This window comes from Balearica regulorum, chromosome 2, assembly GCF_011004875.1.
Source record: "Balearica regulorum gibbericeps isolate bBalReg1 chromosome 2, bBalReg1.pri, whole genome shotgun sequence".
Classification (NCBI taxonomy): domain Eukaryota; kingdom Metazoa; phylum Chordata; class Aves; order Gruiformes; family Gruidae; genus Balearica; species Balearica regulorum.
The window spans coordinates 82,281,839-82,300,469 of record NC_046185.1 but is presented as its reverse complement, the minus strand read 5'-3'; the positions used below and the strand labels follow the sequence as shown (position 1 = coordinate 82,300,469).

The window sequence follows — 18,631 nt, the reverse complement described above, 5'->3', positions numbered from 1 at the left end:
TGATACAGCAATGCTTTTAGCTGTATCAGTTCTTTTATCTGACCTTCCCCCCTTCCCCATGACTGAACAACCATGTGTACTTGCACAAAGAAGGTAGAAGCTGCTTGTGAAAGTAAAAAATAAAAATAAAAAATTAACAAAATCCATAAATAGAACAACTACACTACCCCAGCCCCCAATCTGCAGTGAATTACAAACCAAAACTCATCATACAACAGGGGTTTCAAGACTTCTTACAGCAAGGTTCTAACAATGAAAGTAACATTGGACAATATCGGTTTTAAGGTTTAAAGTTAGGACCGCGACTTAGCAGCAGTTTTACCTCTTTAACATGAGTGTGAAAGGACACAGACATGTCCAGCAGGATCTTGCGTTGCTCCACACGCCTAACAAAATCCTGTATCCGGTCTTCGAGCTGATGGGCAGCTTGATAAATTTCCTCCGGGTCACACTCCCCAGTCTGAGCGAGCTGCTCAGCGGCTTCTAGGAGCTTATCTGCGTTGGTGTATGTGTTCTGTAGAGAAATAAGTTAGTTTCACAGGATTAAATGAAAGAAAATTCAGTCAGTATATTTTAAAGCCACTCCACTAATGAAAACAAAAAGGCCCCTGGAATGTGTTTTTCTTTCTTCTTTTTTTTTAAAGGTAGTAGAATATAATTTTACTAAAGATTTTGTTATATTTCTAGATACTTTTTCATTTAACTGTGAATAAACGAATCCCTTAGCTCCTTATTTAATTCTATTCAAATATCTCCTCGATCCAAAACCAGGGAGCCTATTTATTCTTCCTTGGAATTAGTATTTTATATTCACAACTAGAATAAAGATCAGCCTAAATGTCTAATTACTTGCAAACTGGCCTATTTCAATACTGAAAAAAATCACTACAGTCATGGCCAAAAGACTTTTCAAATGTGTATTATTAGAGTTGAGAAAGTCCTAGCTGCTGGTAGAGATGCTTAACATCAAATCCACACATCCAGCAGGAAGGTGGAAGGAGAAAATTTCTCTCCATCCTTACAGAAGTGAGGTATCCAAAATTCACGTGACAGATGAATTTCACATTTGTGAAACAGCAGCAACAGAGGAAGATTTAGAAGCCATCTATGGCTGAGTGTCAGAGTGGAATGTTGTCCCAATACATCATAGGATTAACAAATGCAGATCAGCAGTCCTGTCAGATACTTGGGTCAAAGCAGAACACGGAATGGGAATTCTGGTACCTGTTGTGCTGACAGCACTATGGTCCAGAGAAGAGAGACATGTTTAGCATCTCTTAAAGCTCAGAACTTGCAGCTTGCATCTATGTATTTCTCATTAATTCAAACCAGGATGGATTCTAAACATTTGCTATAATTTGGGTGCTCTTTTTGAGCACAACCTTGTGTTTTTATGCCTTAGAATAGTTCTCAAAACAGCCTCATCGAGAAAGCATAAAAATATGTTAACCTCTGGAGAAAATAGATTGAAGCCAAGTCTACACTAAAGAAACTTTGTTTATGACACCACATTAGGTCTCCTGATAAGTTTGTACCACAGACTATAAAAAAAATTAAAATTCTTGACAATATGAACTACACCTTTCTCTTTTCCCTTCTGCCCTTCCATCTTCTCCCAACCTCAATTACATCAGGTTAAACACACTGCTCGCCAAGATAAATTAAGCCTATGTAAATGTGCTCTTCTTTGCCATAAATATAGTATCACACCTCTAATTAACATAATATCCACAAAAGTTAAATCCAGGCCTGGCCCTAAAACTCAACTAAGGGGCAGGAAATAAGAGCTCTCCTCCAGGGTCTCAAAATTACCAGGCAAGCCTAGGATGGATTACATGACTCAGCGCAGCTTTCATGTATTTGGGGGAAGCTCCTCCTTCATTTATTATGATCTATTTATGTAAGGAATTCAATCCATGCTGCTCCATGATTTTGACTATGTGCATCTTAGCCCCTCCTCAACCTTCAGCTTTTTAATTGCACAGAGAGGTGGAGAACTCCTCCCCAGTTTCCCTGGGAAAGCCTGCAGAGACTAACATAAGCCTGTGGGGAGCGCACTATTCAACGCTCCAGATCGATGGCTCAGGCCGTGTTGGCCCAGAACACGCTCCGATCTCTGCTTTGGTGTTGTGACTTCCATGGTCCCAGCTCACACGTGTTCAACGGGCAAGGCTGAAGAGCCTCAAGGCACTCCTCAAACAACAACTACTTCATCAACCCAGAGGGCCACACCCAGCTGCAGATGGCTGAAACAGAAGGTTCCCATTTTAATGAAAACTTTATCTCACATGTGAAGCGTTGTTTATGAATTCCAGGAGTATCTTCAGTGTAACACAGGCCCAGGCACATCAGACTGCTCTTTCTGTAAGCTGGATGGTGAACTGCCTGTACTTAGAAGTGATCACAACCTAGATGCCGCTTCAAAAGGGGTTGCAATTCTCAAACCTTAACAGCAGACACATGCCTTATCACTAAAATTTCTCTTCCAAGTAGAACTTAAATATAACATAAATATTTATCTTGGTAAATAACAACTGCCCTTTGGAATAGAAATCACAGCAAATAGGCGTGCTGTACTAACTACTGCCTTTCCCAACTCTCTGCTTACTTCTAAACAATGCTTGGAGGGAAAAAAAGGAGTAACGTGAAGATTTGAAAACATTGGTCCCAAGGGGCAGCCACAAGTTAGAAAACAGAAGTTAGGCAGAAAGAGCAGTAGCGCTCTCTTGAAGCTGTTTATGCCTGTTTCCTAAATTGACAAAGGAGACTTCATGGTGACAAATTCAACAGAGTTTTGAAGCGGATTAACACTTCCTCAGAATTTCTCCACTAGCATGCCCTCCCCAAATCCCATGGGAAAAGAATCAGCCTGGTAAGAGCTTTAAGAAGTCCTCTAATCCATCCTTCTGTGCTCCAAGGTGTGATCAACTATACTCGAGTCTTTAATAGGCATTCTTGTCCGAAATGCTGAAAGACTGTCCATAACAGAGAGTTCACCACCTTCCCCAACAACATATCCCATCGGTTTCCTAGTCTTCCTGTTCAGAAACCTTCTCTACGTATTCTTCAGAAAAAACAATCACCATATTTTTAGAAAACATATTAAGTGACACAACATAGAAAAGTCAAAGGTAAATTTTAAGAGACTACTGCAGAAATGAGTACTACTGACAATAAATAAAGGAACAGAAGTGAGTGGTGGTATGGACTGAATTTCATACAAACTAGAGTTTATTGCACTATGGAGGGGGAAGAGAGAGACACACATGGATGGAGGAAGATTAAGAGAGGTAGACAAATCATTAAAGGCAGAGAAAATTAAGATAGATTACTCATTAAATACAGCGGATGTTATCATGTTTAAGCATCAGACAACACACTTAAAATGACAAAGCAAAAGTACTTTTCATCTAAGGAGCAATTAAATTGCATAACTCATTGCCACAGGATCTGGCACACATTTCAAGAGCTACTTGAAAAAGTAGCTAGCCTAATTAAGGGGAGAAAAGTCCATCAGTGACTATTAAAACACTGGTTCTAAGGCATCCTTCAGTTCGAGACATCAAATATGCGAGGAGGATAGAGATAACTTTTTAAGCATACAGTCCCTTTCCTTTGTGCATCTAGTGATGGCCACAAGATACTTTAAGACATGGACCTGTATTTTGATATATTACAGCCATTCATGGGTAAAGTTAAGAACCAGTTCAAATATATAATCTTTTTTTTACAACCTTAAAGGAGGTAGGAATTGGTGGTGGTAGGGAAACGATAGGTGTATTCAAACGAGGTTTGGAAGAATCTCTCTTGTGCATTTCTTGCACCAAGACGACTGGAGTTCTTTACTCAGATGCAGTCTGCACATGGGAGAAAAGAACTTACCTGTGGAAAAAGATCCCTCTAATTAATTCTTGCCATACACCTTTCATGTATTTTGAACATAGACTACTGTCAAAAAGCAGACATCAATCATAGTTGAAACAGGAGAAGCTGACTTAGAATTTTATACAAAAATGCATGGGAAAGTATAACCGCACTATTGATCTGCATCCAGTGTTTCTAAGCTGAAAATCCATGCTCATAAGTGAATCAGTTATGTCAAAATTTGGAGTCTTGACACTTTGACTAAGTGGTCTCATGGATACAAAGATGATCATGGGGAGAGGGGAAAAAAAATTTAAAAAAATAAAACAGTAAGTAGAAAGTGAACTGATAGTCTCCACATGAAAAGAGCAACACAATTTCACAATAGTGGGTGCAAGCTGAAGTGTGTATATGTAGCACAAATGTCAATACAACCGAATTTAGGGAGGATTATTAGTCAGCTGAGCTTTGACTATCCAGTGTTTCTGTAGTGGTAACAAAGTGCCAAAGAAAGAGAAACAAGCTTTCATTTCACAGGAATTTTAAAGTGACTAATTTGTGAGCCCACAGCCCATTGATTTTGGAACATCTTTTCTATTTGACACAGCTTATTTTAATGTCTTTGAATGCTGCTGAGGAATTGGCACCTCATTCACATTAAGAAGAATGAGAGAGGAAGCAGAAGGGAAGAAAAAAGAAATAATTTTGGCTTCTCAAAATCAGGAGTTAGCCTTCAATCAGACACATTTCAACATTACTGCTGGCTCCCCGCATTTGGTAAAACACTGCCATGCCACTGACAGTTCACTTGACACTGCCTCCTCTCAACTTCTGACTAGAGCTGACTGAAAATCCCCGATTATGCCTCGGGTCCTATTAAAAAAAACAAACAACCACAACACAACAAAAAACAAGAAGAAAATCCCAAAACAGCAAAAAAAACCACCACCACCAAACAAACCCACCAAAGACCTGGACCAACCAGAAATGTAGGTAGAGGATAAATCAGCCAAAAGTTATTCATGCTTTAACAAGGACTGCAGATTGCTGTCTTATACTTGAACATAATCTTCCTTAGAACACCAACAACAGGAATGCCTTTTGGGGCCTGCTTACATTCAGTTTTAGAGCAAGCAAGAGGAACAACTCAGAGGGTGTGCCTCTCTTGGCAGTCAGAGTTAGAGATGAAAAAAATACTTATTAGATCATTTTGTCCATCCTTCTGTCAGTAGAAGATAGTCCCCTGTAGTGTATTTAAGTTCTTTGACCAGTCTAAGTTCTCAGTATCTCCAAAAATAGAAATTCCACCCATCCCCTATTTTAAACTCTAGTAACATTAAGTTTTAGGAAGTTTTTGCTAAGTATTTGCTTTACAACTTTCTACTTTAAAGTATAATGCAAACTAACAAGATGCTTTTTTAACAGTTTACATCCCACTAACAGCTCTACACACTTTATCCCCTTTGGTTACTCAAACTTTTTTTTTCTTCTTTGCTCAAACAACACAGTATTAAGTATGAGATCATTCAGGTTTTGTTATGTATCTTACAGAAATAGATTCTTGCTTGTCTGACCCAAAAAAATAAGTATTTCCACATGGAAAATATTACAGATTTTACTAAAAATTAAGTATTAGGCATGCATAGGGAAAATCCAGCATCTGTTTATAGAAAACTAACAACATTTATTATTTTGGAAAAGTTTATAAGAAATCAATATTGAGGAAGCTTTCTCATGCTATTTCAGGTACTCAGTCACTGGAGTGCTCTAAGACCGCATTTACAATAAAATTTTTTAAGAGCTTAATCACCCATTAAACAGGCCATCTGTAAACACACTTCTGATGCATCTGCCATAGTTAGGTGTCACTGCTGAGCTCCTGCATGTCACTTCAGAATTTTCTAATAATGCTTGTTCTGTTTTGACTGAAGGACCACTGTTTCAACCCTACCTTAATGAGATTTTTCTTGATGAATCTTAGAGATGTTTACTCTTACCAATCATTAAAGATTGGACAGACTGTATGATACTAATGGGGAGGATTCTAGCCTTCAGGTTCTCATGGGTTTTAGTCACCTCATGGCCCTCTTTTCAAGGCTGCCATGCAAACCAACTTCCTTTTGTTATGCTTCCTTTTGTTATATCTTGTTACGATTTAGTATCTCTGTTACTTTTGGCTTGATTCTTTTTCACAGAAAAGTGTGTTTTGAACTTCTATCATCAGTCCCACTTAAACCTAAAACTAGAGTCTTCCCGTGGAAAAAGCATTGGTATCAGTGATTCAGAACAAGAGGGCATATACAAACTCAACTGTATTTAAAGAAAAAACCCCAAAGCCAGGTTGGCCAGTTTGCTGGCTCACGTGGCTTCTCTGGAGTTCACCCCTTCCCTCTCCATCAGACTGTTGTGGGGATTTGGGAGCTCCTCAAGCCTAAAGTCAGGAAGCAGGGCTTTCAATTCATCTCCAGCCTCTCTTACAGGCCACACAAAAGTTTAAATCCTAGAATCCCATGGAATCAAGTTACTTTAAAAGGAGAGCTTTCATTCTAATGTGACTCAACATTTGAAAGCATGCTTTTGAAAATAATACTACTACTAACAGTAATAATAATTAGTAATAATAGCAGCAGCTCTGTTGAGTTTCAAGGCTCCCACCCTTTGTAGGACTATGGAAGTTTGTCTTTTTCTTATTGAAGCTAGAGTGCAAAGAAGAAATGAAATAAAAGCTTGCAACAGAAACAAAACAGTCCATTCTTGGAACTGAATTTTTTTGTAGTGGAGCTCCCTCTGCCCAGCCTGTCAGTGCTAGAGCAGGATTTTTTCCTGTATTTCCATGACAGGTGTACAGTCAGTCATGTGATTGTTTTTACCTGTGCAACCTCTTCAAAGTCTTCATGGCGTTTCTGCAAAGCTCTAGCCCGATGCAGAGATTTTCCCACTCCAGTATGTTTGCTAAGAAAAGCTTCTCCATGGTTTTCAATCCAATCCAACACCTGTGGTACAGAAGAGACACACACAAACTCTGAATGGATGTACTGAATGTTGCAACAAAAAGACAACTATTCAAGAAAATAAGAAGCTGTAAAGGGACTGCTTATAAGAAACTGTACTGTCGGATTAAAACACAGTATTACTATTGAAAGACATTAATTACATCTCATTGACTTTTCTGAAGGCAATAACTAGCTTAAACTAGCTAAATTGTATGATTTAAGATTGTATGTTTATTTTGAAGCCTACCAAGGACAACCAGATTTCTACACATTCATCAATTTGACAGTAATCTGATCCAAGTGACTCGACTCCTTGTGAGGGTCTCTCTGTAATCCATTTATGCCTTCAGCTGACATTTTTCTGTAATGTAACACTAATGATGTTTGCACATTTTCCAACAATGCTGGTGAATAAAACAGTGAAGTTTTATTTTAGATGAGAAGTTCCTTCTCTTGCTACATATTAAGTCAAGAAGAAAGATTCAGTAGTAGAATTTTTAACTAACACAATAAAATTGAGTTGAAATCATTAGATGAATGACAATGTCTGCATTCAGAGAATATGAAGGATTTTGCCCCAATTCTGGAGAAGCATCTCCTCAAAATATCAGATTGACATAATTGTGTATGGTAAATTTTACAGCTGAAAAAGTAAGGAAAGACATTTTAAGGACATTAAAACTTCTACCACAATGACTGGGCTGACAGCTTTATAAATAGCAAGAACTGTAATTAGTTCCTGCCAGTTAACACAAAGGATTACTGCACACATACCAAGTTTCTGATGAGTGAACGAACAAAAACATCTGGTCTCTCTCCAAACTACTACATCTTAGCCATATCTTCATTCATTCATTAGCTAGCATGCATATGGTATTTAATTCTTTGGAAGACACTCAGAGGCTCACAAATGCTGTTCAGAATTAAAAGACAACTGCATATAAGCAATTTTCTTAAGTCAGCTTACCATTTTTATAGAGTATGTATGTAGCAGTGTAACATTTATCTTCAGCCTTCTTTTTTCTTTAAAACCTGAATATTTTGTTTAAGTTTGAAAATACCTGCCAGAAACCTGTACCTTATCTCTCCTTATCTACTAGTGTCCTTTACTTTGATTCCTGAAGTCAGGTGAGGGTTTTTTCCTCCTTTTCCTGTACTAAAAGCATTTGACACTTACCGTAACTAAAGACTTTTTTTTTTTTCTCCTTTCAAACAGACTTGAGAACCATTCCTGCAACATCACTCATGGCTACATTCAATACACGTGTAATCTCACACACTGTTTCCATACAAAACACCCATGCTTTCTTTAGTAGACAAAATGAAACCACGTGGTGTTATCTTCTCATTTATCTGGACAGTTAGAATCCTTTTTGGTTTGCAAACTCTCTCCTACTGGACATTGTCAAAACAACAAAGGATCCCATAATGCCACATGATAAAGCCATCTCAAATCACCACCACTTCACTAAATCTCTGTGGCATGTACTTCAACTTATGCAATGTTTGTTTTTCCTAGTAAGTACTGCCAAAAGAATACTATTGTGTTTTAGGTCAATGTATGTTTTCATTTGCTTCTTTCAAGGGAAAGTATTGATCAGAGAAGGTAGAGTGAGGAGCTAAACATGGCCTCAGTTATCTGTAAAATTTTTATTACCAATGTTTTTTGACTAGTTTCAGGAGACTACACTGCTCTTCTCATTATAAAAAGAACTAAAGAGAGACATGTTTGGATGAGAGAATTAGACTCGACTCTGGAGACTACTAAAAGTTATAAACTAACAAATGAAATCAACAGCAAAATCTGTCCCAGAAAGCATGGGATGAAAAGCAGAAAGCACCCCAGGGAGAATGATTTTTGCTCCAAATAATGCTCAGTAACTTCTCAAGAGAAGAAATTGTCATAGAAATCCAGGACACAGATCACAGCATCATAAACTGGTTTGGGTTGGAAGGGACCTTAAAGATCATCTAGTTCCAACCCCCCTGCCACGGCCAGGGACACCCTCCACTAGACCAGGTTACCCAAAGCCCCATCCAACCTGGCCTTGAACACTTCCAGGGAGGGGGCAGCCACAGCTTCTCTGGGCAACCTGTTCCAGTGCCTCACCACCCTCACAGGAAAGAATTTCTTCCTAATATCTGATCTAAATCTACCCTCCTTCAGTTTAAAGCCATCACCCCTTGTCCTGTCGCTACATGCCCTTGTAAACAGTCCTTCTCCTGATTACTTGTAGGTCCTCTTTAGGTTCTGGAAGGCTACAATAAGGTCTCCCTGGAGCCTTCTTTTCTCCAGGCTGAACAGTCCCAACTCTCTCAGCCTATCCTCACAGAAGAGGTGCTCCAGCCCTCTGAGCACCTTCATGGCCCTCCTCTGCACTTGCTCCAACAGCTCCATGTCCTTCGTATGTGGGGGGCCTGAACACAGTACTCCAGGTGGGGTCTCACAAGAGCAGAGGGGGAGAATTGCCTCCCCTGACCTGCTGGTCACACCTCTTTTGATGCAGCCCAGGATACTGTTGGCTTTCTGGGCTGCAAGCGCACACTGCCGGCTCATGTTGAGCTTCTTATCCACCAACACCCTCAGGGCTGCTCTTGACCCAATCTCTGCCCAGCCTGTAGTTGTGCTTGGGATTGCCCCAACTCATGTGCAGGACTTTGCACTTGGCCTTGTTGAACTTCACGAAGTTCACATGAGCCCACCTCTCAAGCCTGTCAAGGTCCCTCTGGATGGCATCCCTTCCACCCAGCATGTCAACCACACCACACAGCTTGGTGTCATTGGCAAACTTGCTGAGGGTGCACTCGATCCCACTCTCCATGTCACTGACAAAGATGTTAAACAGTGCCAGTCCCAATACCAACCCCTGAGGAACACCACTCGTCACTGGTCTCCACTTGGACATTGAGCCACTGACCACAACTCTTTGAGTGCAACCATCCTGCCAATTCCATATCCACTGAGTGGTCCATCCATCAAATCCACGTCTTCAATGTAAAGACAAGGATGTCATGTGGGACAGTGTCAAATGCTTTGCACAAGTCCAGGTAGATCATGACACAAACCAGTCAACTAGAGAAACATTGCTGCCTTTAAGTGAAATGTATACTCTTGCCCATCAGTGATAGCTTTTGCATGCCACTTTGACCAAAGGTCAATACCACTAGCTGGCACTGATATTAGCCATTTAGCAATCTTAACTGATGCATTTTCTTCCTCTTCCTGGGAGAGGTAAGAGTTACAGAAACCACCATACCAACTAAGGACTCTTTTACTAATCGTGAAAGCATATGGAATTCACTCCAGTAGTTCAGTAATACACAGGAGCTTAAGAGGCTCCATACTTTTCAGTAAAAGGGTGAATAATATTATCCTCCACTACAGCAAGTTGCTTTAATGATGCAAACAAGCAATAACTGCAGTCTCAAGCAGAACCATCCTTATGCCCAGTGGTAGAACTAGAAAAATGCTTATACTTCTAGCACCAATACTGAACACGTTATAGAAGAAACTACTATGGAAAGATAGCTTCATCTTGACAAATTCATTGCTCATGGCTGTAAAATAGGTGGCTTGTATATGCTGCTTGCAGAAATAAACAATCTGATCTTTTGCAGATTCCATGTGCTCATTTTTACCAGTCTTTCCAATATTAGTATCCAGTTCTTACCCTCCCACCCCTTTACCTACTTGGCACACACTCACTTTTCTGATCTGCACCAGTTGGTGCTAACATAACATTCAGAAGGGGGTAGTTAAAATGTGGAAATACTCTCTCCCCAAAAAACCCATTTTACACCGGAGCCACCTCCAAAAGCCACAAGGGAATCACCCAGTGAAATCAGGATTCTTGGCCCGCTCTTCGTTAGTCAAGGCTGAAACATGTGACTGTTACAACAAAAAACTGGGATGGAGTCTCTGAGGAAGGCAGATCAGAAGGAGAAGCAGCACATTTATCCAGTATGGACAGAGAAGACACTCAAGGTCAGTAAGACCTATATAAATGTAGGTTTTGGAACAAAACTACTACAAGTATGTTTTACGAATCTCTGGCTTGCAAGCGATCAGGAGTGTTTTTCAGGCCCCAAAACTGTCCCCATATGAGTGTCAGCAGTATCACTCTACCAGATACATTATGTTGAATTTTGACCTTTCATGGCCTAGCAGCACAAACCCCACATTGCTATTGTAAGTCTGCTTTATTGCTTCATATCAGAATTGTCATAGCCGGCTCCTTTCCTTACGTGAAAGGCTGGCATATACTACCTACTTGGTAAGCTCGTTAATTCTTAAGCATAAAATTATACTTTTATTAGCATGTTTTAACATTAGAAGGGCTACTTTCAACAATTGAGTGCAACAGCCAGTGACTTATTTTTTTCAAATTAAACACCCTCTTTTTTTGGTGTTAATGTACAAACTAGCCAGGAACTAGATCTCCTAGTATGTTTCTGCTATCTAAGGTCAAACTCAGAATTCTGTTCGTTTTAAGACTGTCAGAGGTTTTTCACGTTTCAAATTTCACATTTGCTGTAATTCACATCTTATCTACTATTTTTAATATTGCACATGCTACTTTCCTTACTACTTGCTTCAAGAAATTAGCAGATTATTCTTGGCGTACACAGCTAGCTCCACAGTGGTTTTGTTGATTTGAAAATCTCCACTGGAAACACTTTCCCAATACTGAACATACTAGACAGAAAAAGAAAAAAAAACCCACACCCAACCAGTTTTCTAAGGTGGAAGTAACACAAAATGAAGTACCAGCTCAACACAGCCAATTCCCTTCTCCAACTCAGCTCTGTTACTCACTTAACACTTCCATGAAGTGATTTATTTCATTAATTCAGCAGAAAACTACGCCAGCAGAGGGAAGAGGAGGAAATCACAGACTCATGCCGAAGGACAGTTATAGATTCACTTACAATGCACTTGGTTGCGTGCCACTATGTGCAATTTAACTATAAACACTGAAAGCAAGCTGCATTTAGTTGATTTTCACATGAAAAAAAAAAACCCAACGTTTAACTTTACTGACAATAACTAAAAGAAGGTTTTCATGCTAGTTTCTAAATCAAGCTAGATAATCTTAATTGAATTTTTTAAGGTTTGAACAAAGACTAAGAAGCCCAAGAAAATATGGAAATGAAAACTAAAGTATTTTAGAAAGTTGTTTTGGAGCTCTACATAAATCATTCCAGAATTGTTTTGGATATAAATTTAACAAATACCTCAAAACCAAGTAATTTCATGCACTGAATGGTGTCAACGATTATTCAACTGAAGAGCTAACATTTGCCAGATAAATTAGATGATCTGATAAGGTTGTTTTGGTTTTGTTTTGCAAGAAAAAAGAACCCTTATTATTCAAGATCACTTCTTCCCCTGATGGATTTTCAAAGCTGAGGGAGCTACAATCTGACAAAGCAAGGCTATTCCAGGGAAATACCATTACGCGGTTGCCATTATCTTTAAGGCAAGGCTCTTGGCTATTAGATTAATTTGTCTGGTATGGATGTTGAATTATCATTGTCTTACATTTCAGTGCAGATCATGCTGTAAGTAAGAAAAGTTGTATCACAAAAGGGAACATTAATCACAGTTTACATTGTGATTCATACAGCTGTGCTAAAATTCACCAATATCTGAAACTTAAGTTAAAGTAACATAACAAGAGCTATACTTCCACATGCAACATTTCAGAAGCCTCCAAAGTAGATGTTAACAGCCATGAGAGGAATAAACCAAAGGACAACCCAGTCTCTGGCAGTGATAACTACTGGATATTAAGGGAAGAGCTTAGGAACATGGCAAGCAGTTGCTGCATCTCTGTACATAAAATCTAGTTTGAAATCTAAAGTGGTTGATAAAGATGTGCATTAGCATCAAAGGCCACAGCTTCAATTTGTCACGAGGATATCTTCATATCTTAATGCAAGATCTGCCTTGCAAAGCATATAGAGAAACCAGAGGCATAAACAGGAAGAAAGAAACTTCTCTGACCAGTAGGTAAGGCATGTACTGAATAATGAGCCTAGATGGATCAACTCTCTTGAGCCAATTGGTTCATACTGAAAACTTCTGGTACACTCATAATCTACATGCATGATTTGGATAGCACATTCTTGGCACTGGAAGTTACAAAAATCGGTAAAGCTGTCCTCTTGGGTGTTTTCAAACCTGTGACTATTTGATGTTAAAGGCACCAGTTCCAAGGGCTGACAGGTCTCATACAGAGAAGGAAAATCCAGCTTCTTGCTAAAGAACCTGACGGTGATGCTACAATGACTTGAGTCTAATGAAGGGTTGTTTGCCAACTTCAAAGAAGAAAGCAGTCTCAGGGTTAACTCCTCCACTCCGAGAGCCATGACTTAGGAAGGAGCAGAAAATGATCTCCCACGAACATTTTATGACTCCCAAGAGAATAAAGGCAAAGAGTAGGAACAGCACAATAAGACCTTCTGGAGAATTTAATGAACACCTTCCCCCAGGAAATAAACTGCCTGAAGCCTGGCCTACAGGCCTGAAACCTGAATTATGTATCTGGCAAAAAAACTCAGGAGATTACTGGTCCACAGTTACCTAAGTAGGTCCTACTTGAATTGAATTCAAACTAGGGGAGAAAGTTCCAGGGTTCAATCCGCAGTTGTTAGCACTAGGCTGCCACTGAGAGGACCTACATTCTTCCCTGTAAGATGCAAGCCACTGTGTTAGTTTCTGAAGATTACTTATGAAGCTTTTTAAGTTTAAAAGGCAATTCGTTTGTGGACTGTGCCTCATCAGTTTTGACAAGTGCCCTTCACTGACTAGTCATGCAAGTACCAGCACTGGACCCTCCTGACTAGCTACTATTTATTTTATTGTTTTTGTCAGCTAACATTTTTCATACCTTTCTTCATCCTTCCTTCACATCTGACTTAAGAAATTGGATAACCACATGCCTTTCAATATATGCCTCTTTTTAACATCAAAAATTAAGAAATAAAGTTTCAGTAATTTTACACTTAATTCACTGCCTAAGTAAAGTTTTTTTTCCTTTAACATACAGAAAGACATAGGTACTACTTCTAGAAGAAAAGTTGAGCTAACAAGGTTGCTCACTCTCCCCACCACCTCCCTGAATTAAGTATCTTTTTCAGCTACTGTAAATAACGGAAACCAGGTTACTTCACTCCCAACTACTCACATCCGGCATCTTCCTCAAACAGGAAGTACAAGAAATTTGGCTTAAAGTGCAACTAATTTGGAAGAAACAAGATTAGTTTAACCAGAAGGTATGACTGGCTACCTAAAAACCCCATTCGGAAGTTCCTGATTTGTGAACACCTTCATACTGAAACAAAAGAACATGATCAGCAAATACTGGCCATATTTACTTTTTTACAAAGATTAGCTATTAAGGCATAAATTACTAATGTCTTTGTCAATTGCAGGCTAAGGCAAACATCTTCTGTTTATTAAGAATCTATCAATAAAGGAATTCAATACAGCTTTACCTTTTTAAGCTAAAACCATGTCAGAGATATTAATGCCTGTACTTAACTACTAACTTTAATGGATGTCATCATAATAATAAAAATATGGCAGCTAATAGCCATTAATTCAAAAACAGCATCATTGTCAGAAAGTAATCTTATCTGTAATTTTTATAACTCTTTAGTACACTACTCTCAGATTTTAAAGAAACATGATTAAGTCAACTAAGTATCACTGAGGATTTGAAACTAAAAATCTGTTACAGAATAACACTGTTAATTTTTTTGTGTGTTACTCCTACAAATCTTTCTGACACTTCCAAGTCCAAAATTTTACCTAGAATGTGAATGTCAGCTCAGAATAGCCATCTATAATAAAAGTCGTTCTTCATCCTGACTTAAAGTAAATAAAGACATGAATTTTAAAACAGAAAAATCTGAAGTAGAGCTAACTTACAAATATCATTTCTACCTGTAACAACCAATATCCTCTGATAACACACAGAACTTGGAATCAGTCAATCCCATGCACCTATTCAATCGTTGAATGAAAGAACACAGGGTTTAGCAATTAAAACCCACCTGTCAATGCAACCAGCTTCATATCACAGGCTGACAGAGTATATGAAATAAAACCTACCTGTTGAACATCTTGTTGAAAAACGCACAGCTGAAGCCGCTGGTGCAAGCGGACCTTTCGATGCTGCCAAATATTTTCCAGTTGGCGCTGGTGGTGCAGTACTTCATGGATGACATCCAGAACATGATGAACTGCCTTTGAGTAGTTGGCAGATGCAGTGAGGGAATCTGAACTCCCAGGAGTCAAAGGTCTCTGAAGTTTGTCAAGCAGTGACTTTCCATCTTGGCTCACCTGACCACCAAAAAAGACAAAGAATTACTTGTCTTGTCAAAAGCTTGTTAGACTATTATTTCATTCCCCAACCCCTCTCCCCACTTTAGATGTCTTTGAGAACTGGGGGAGCAGTAATGGAGATGGTTTTTATCCCAGGCATCATTACATGCAGCTGTTACAGGAAAAAAAGTATATTCTGCCTCTGTGTAAGACAATTTTAAGAAGTACCACTCTTCTAAATAACAGCCTGTCTTTCAATTTTTCGATTACCTTAAGAGTGCTTTTCCTTTAATGTGATTTTTTTAAACAGGTCAAGTCTAACTTAGAATAAATATCCTTCATCTCTTTCTCTAGTCAACAAAGCACCTGAAGTATTTGCCCAGAACTATCCTTCCAGGAGCATATCTCTCCATTTGCTGTAAAGGTGAGAAGGGAGGTTACTTTCTATATGTTAATATTAATTTGATCAATACATATAGACTAAGAGATATAAACTTAGGACATGATTTGATCTGAAATGATTTACAACTTCTAAATTCTTACTGTTACAGGTAAACCAGAGGCAAACTGTTGTTATAGCAAAGTTAATCCTGATTAAATCACTTAAAATCTTTCCATGCAGCACAGAAACATACTCTTTTCTAAAATGTGTTTAACTACTGATGCCAAGAAGAAATATTAGTCATTTCTAACTGTTGTCTTCTGTGATTCAAACCACAGCAAAAATATTCAGATTTACCTTGCATGCTAATTGAAAAACAATAACCATATCTCATCTGGTCACTATTAATGTTTAGCACTTGCCAAGGCTGTTGAAAGCACTTTTCATTGCCGTTTAACTATTCTGTCACTTTTAGCATGAAGCTCAGAGAACTGTTACAATTCAGTATAATTCAGCTATCTGTGAAGAACTTTTCTAATAGCCCATCTACAGGCAGGAAAAATTAATCCAAAGCCACAAGACTGGAGTGTAAACAATAGTCTGAATCCATCAAATCAGCACCATGTCAGAAACAGAAAATTTGTCAAGGCATTTCCCCAATGGCTATTTTCAACAATTTTCACTAAATCTAGGCACATTTAAAATTTGTTATTCAGTAGTCAAACAGATCTGAATGAAAATTCTTTTCTAATAATTAGTTTACAAGTGAGTTTATTTCTTAGTTCCAATTTAAGCTTTCTCATTTTAGTACTAAGTATCAACACAGAGAATGAAGCTCACTTAGAAAAGTAGCTCCTGTAAAGTCAAGTCAGGCAGAAAAAGAGTATAGTCCATAGTAGTTATTGCAATGATGGTTTGTTTTTTTTTTTTTTTCAGTATCCAAAGCAATTATCTAGTACAAGTCTTTGAAATATTTCAAGATAATGGACTTCAATTATGTCTCCAGAGTCCATGAAATTGGGGGGGGATGGGGGACCGGGGAATTGTGACAGCCCCTTGATCTGATTAGTTTATTAGCCTTACAAACAAATGATCATGCACATTTCCTCTTTGGTGTTAACATAGTAAAGTTTTCTTCCTTCCCAGTGCATGACTACCTTAAGATTTCAGTGAGATATATAAATTGATTTACATAAATAAGTTCATTTAAGGAACAGCTATTGGATTTTCAAGTACACCGGTTATCTAAGCTTGTAAGCTAGAAAGTTACTTTTCTACTAATACACAGTAATTATCCTCAGTAAAATCAGACTGTCTAGTCTTAAAAGCATTTACTCTCTTAAAATTACTGTCTTCTACTTTGCAACCAAGTTGTGTTGTCAAGACACTGTAATCTAAAATGAATGACAAAGTGTTGTAATTTCCACAGTGTTCTTCTCTCCCCGCACTGTTCATTCATCACAAAAATGAAAGGAGCTCCACGCTGTAACAGAAATGAAGTCATACATCTAATAATGATAAGCAACAGTTCTGTAATATCTTTACAGAAAGACAACCCTATCAATCTTCAAAAAGTAATGCGTGTTTAAATAAGGCAAAATAAAACTTTCTGTCCAGAGGAGGAACATGACTTGTATATACACATACAACTATTATTTCTGCATCGATTCTGATGTGAAATCAGAAGAAAAGCACCTTTTTTTTTTTTTAAAGCAGTACCAAGGAAGATTTTGTTAAAATCACTAGCTATTCCAAAGTCAAAAGCTACAGCTTCAAAATCCTAAATAAATTTTCAAGGTATTTGCCAGAGCAATCCTATAATCTACCCATCTAATTTCTTTTCATTATGCATCACCAGGAAGCAAACAGTATTTAACATGGTAATCCACAGTACTTATTTACACTTATCAGCAGGCTCTAATCCAGTCACATCCCTGATGAAAAAACACAACACCCCTCCCCAAACCAAAACAAACAAAACCAACCCAAAAAACCCCACCATTTTACCTTCAATGCTTTATCATCATTATTTTAGACAGCCCTAGCCACCTTATTCCTTGCTGCACACTCATGGAGCATGCACCTCAGATTGCCTCTCTTCATATAAATCTACTATAAATGTGCTACATTTCTGTCCCTTGTTTTACAACAGGATCATCCCAAAGAAGACAGGTAATTATGAAGAAAAGAAACCTTCCTACAAAACATGCTCTTGAGAATGTTAGAACAGCTATGTGTGGTAAGATCACAAGTTTCATCACCAAAGGTGTGCTTCCGTATTGTCGTTAGTTGCCATAGCAAGGTGGCATGTATCAGGAATGGAGATATCTGTGTGTATTTTACACAAAAGAAAAACAACCGATGTGAACTCTGGACATCTGACTCATGGTAATAAAGTTTATGCAGGCCCTAAGATGGCAGATACTCAAAAAACAATCCAGTTTTGATATACCAGCAATAGGACTGTTCATAAGCACTAATCTTACCCTCCTTTACTTCTAAACGAAATGTGACCAGACTTCTGATTCAGTTGCCCATAAATAGAACTAGTTCATCAGAAGTGGTTTTATCTTTAATATAATGTATACATCACAAACATTATTTCAATCCCACATGACCTCCTTTTAAAAGAAAGTGCAAGCTGAGGCCCAAGCTATACTGTATCCACTGATCATTTTTTACCATGCTTTAATCGCATGCTTTTATGCAACTTTAATGCAAACAGAAACTACTGCATTTAATCCAGAATAACATCAGCCCAATTTAACAGCAAAAATAGTTTTAGCATGTGATGAGAACAACCCAGGAAAAAGAAAGCAAGAGAAGCTCAACAGGAAATTCAGAAAACACCTATTACCTAATACTGAAGTCTAAACCCATTTGATTTCTCACTTCAGCTAACTAAAGCACAGGAGAGAACTCAGTATTTGAAGAAAAACAATAGATAGATACTGTAGTCATCACTTTCTAGGCCAACTTCAGAATAAGCATTTTATCTTAAGTTGTAAAGACATCTATTAGGAATACTAAGCAATATTATTACTTCATTGTGTGCAGAAT

The 18,631-nt window shown here is 38.2% G+C and overlaps 1 protein-coding gene across 3 annotated transcripts in view; it reads right to left on the bottom strand.

Moving 5' to 3' along the window:
* Positions 1–18,631, bottom strand: part of TRIO (trio Rho guanine nucleotide exchange factor) — a 259,674-nt gene that overhangs the window by 134,677 nt on the left and 106,366 nt on the right. For all 3 annotated transcript variants that reach the window (XM_075744826.1, XM_075744827.1, XM_075744828.1), the window contains exons 9-11: positions 14,977–15,207; positions 6,735–6,857; positions 323–514 (exon numbers count right to left, since the gene is read on the bottom strand). In XM_075744826.1, the coding sequence (XP_075600941.1) occupies positions 323–514; positions 6,735–6,857; positions 14,977–15,207 (546 nt within the window). The remainder of the gene's footprint in view (positions 1–322; positions 515–6,734; positions 6,858–14,976; positions 15,208–18,631) is intronic.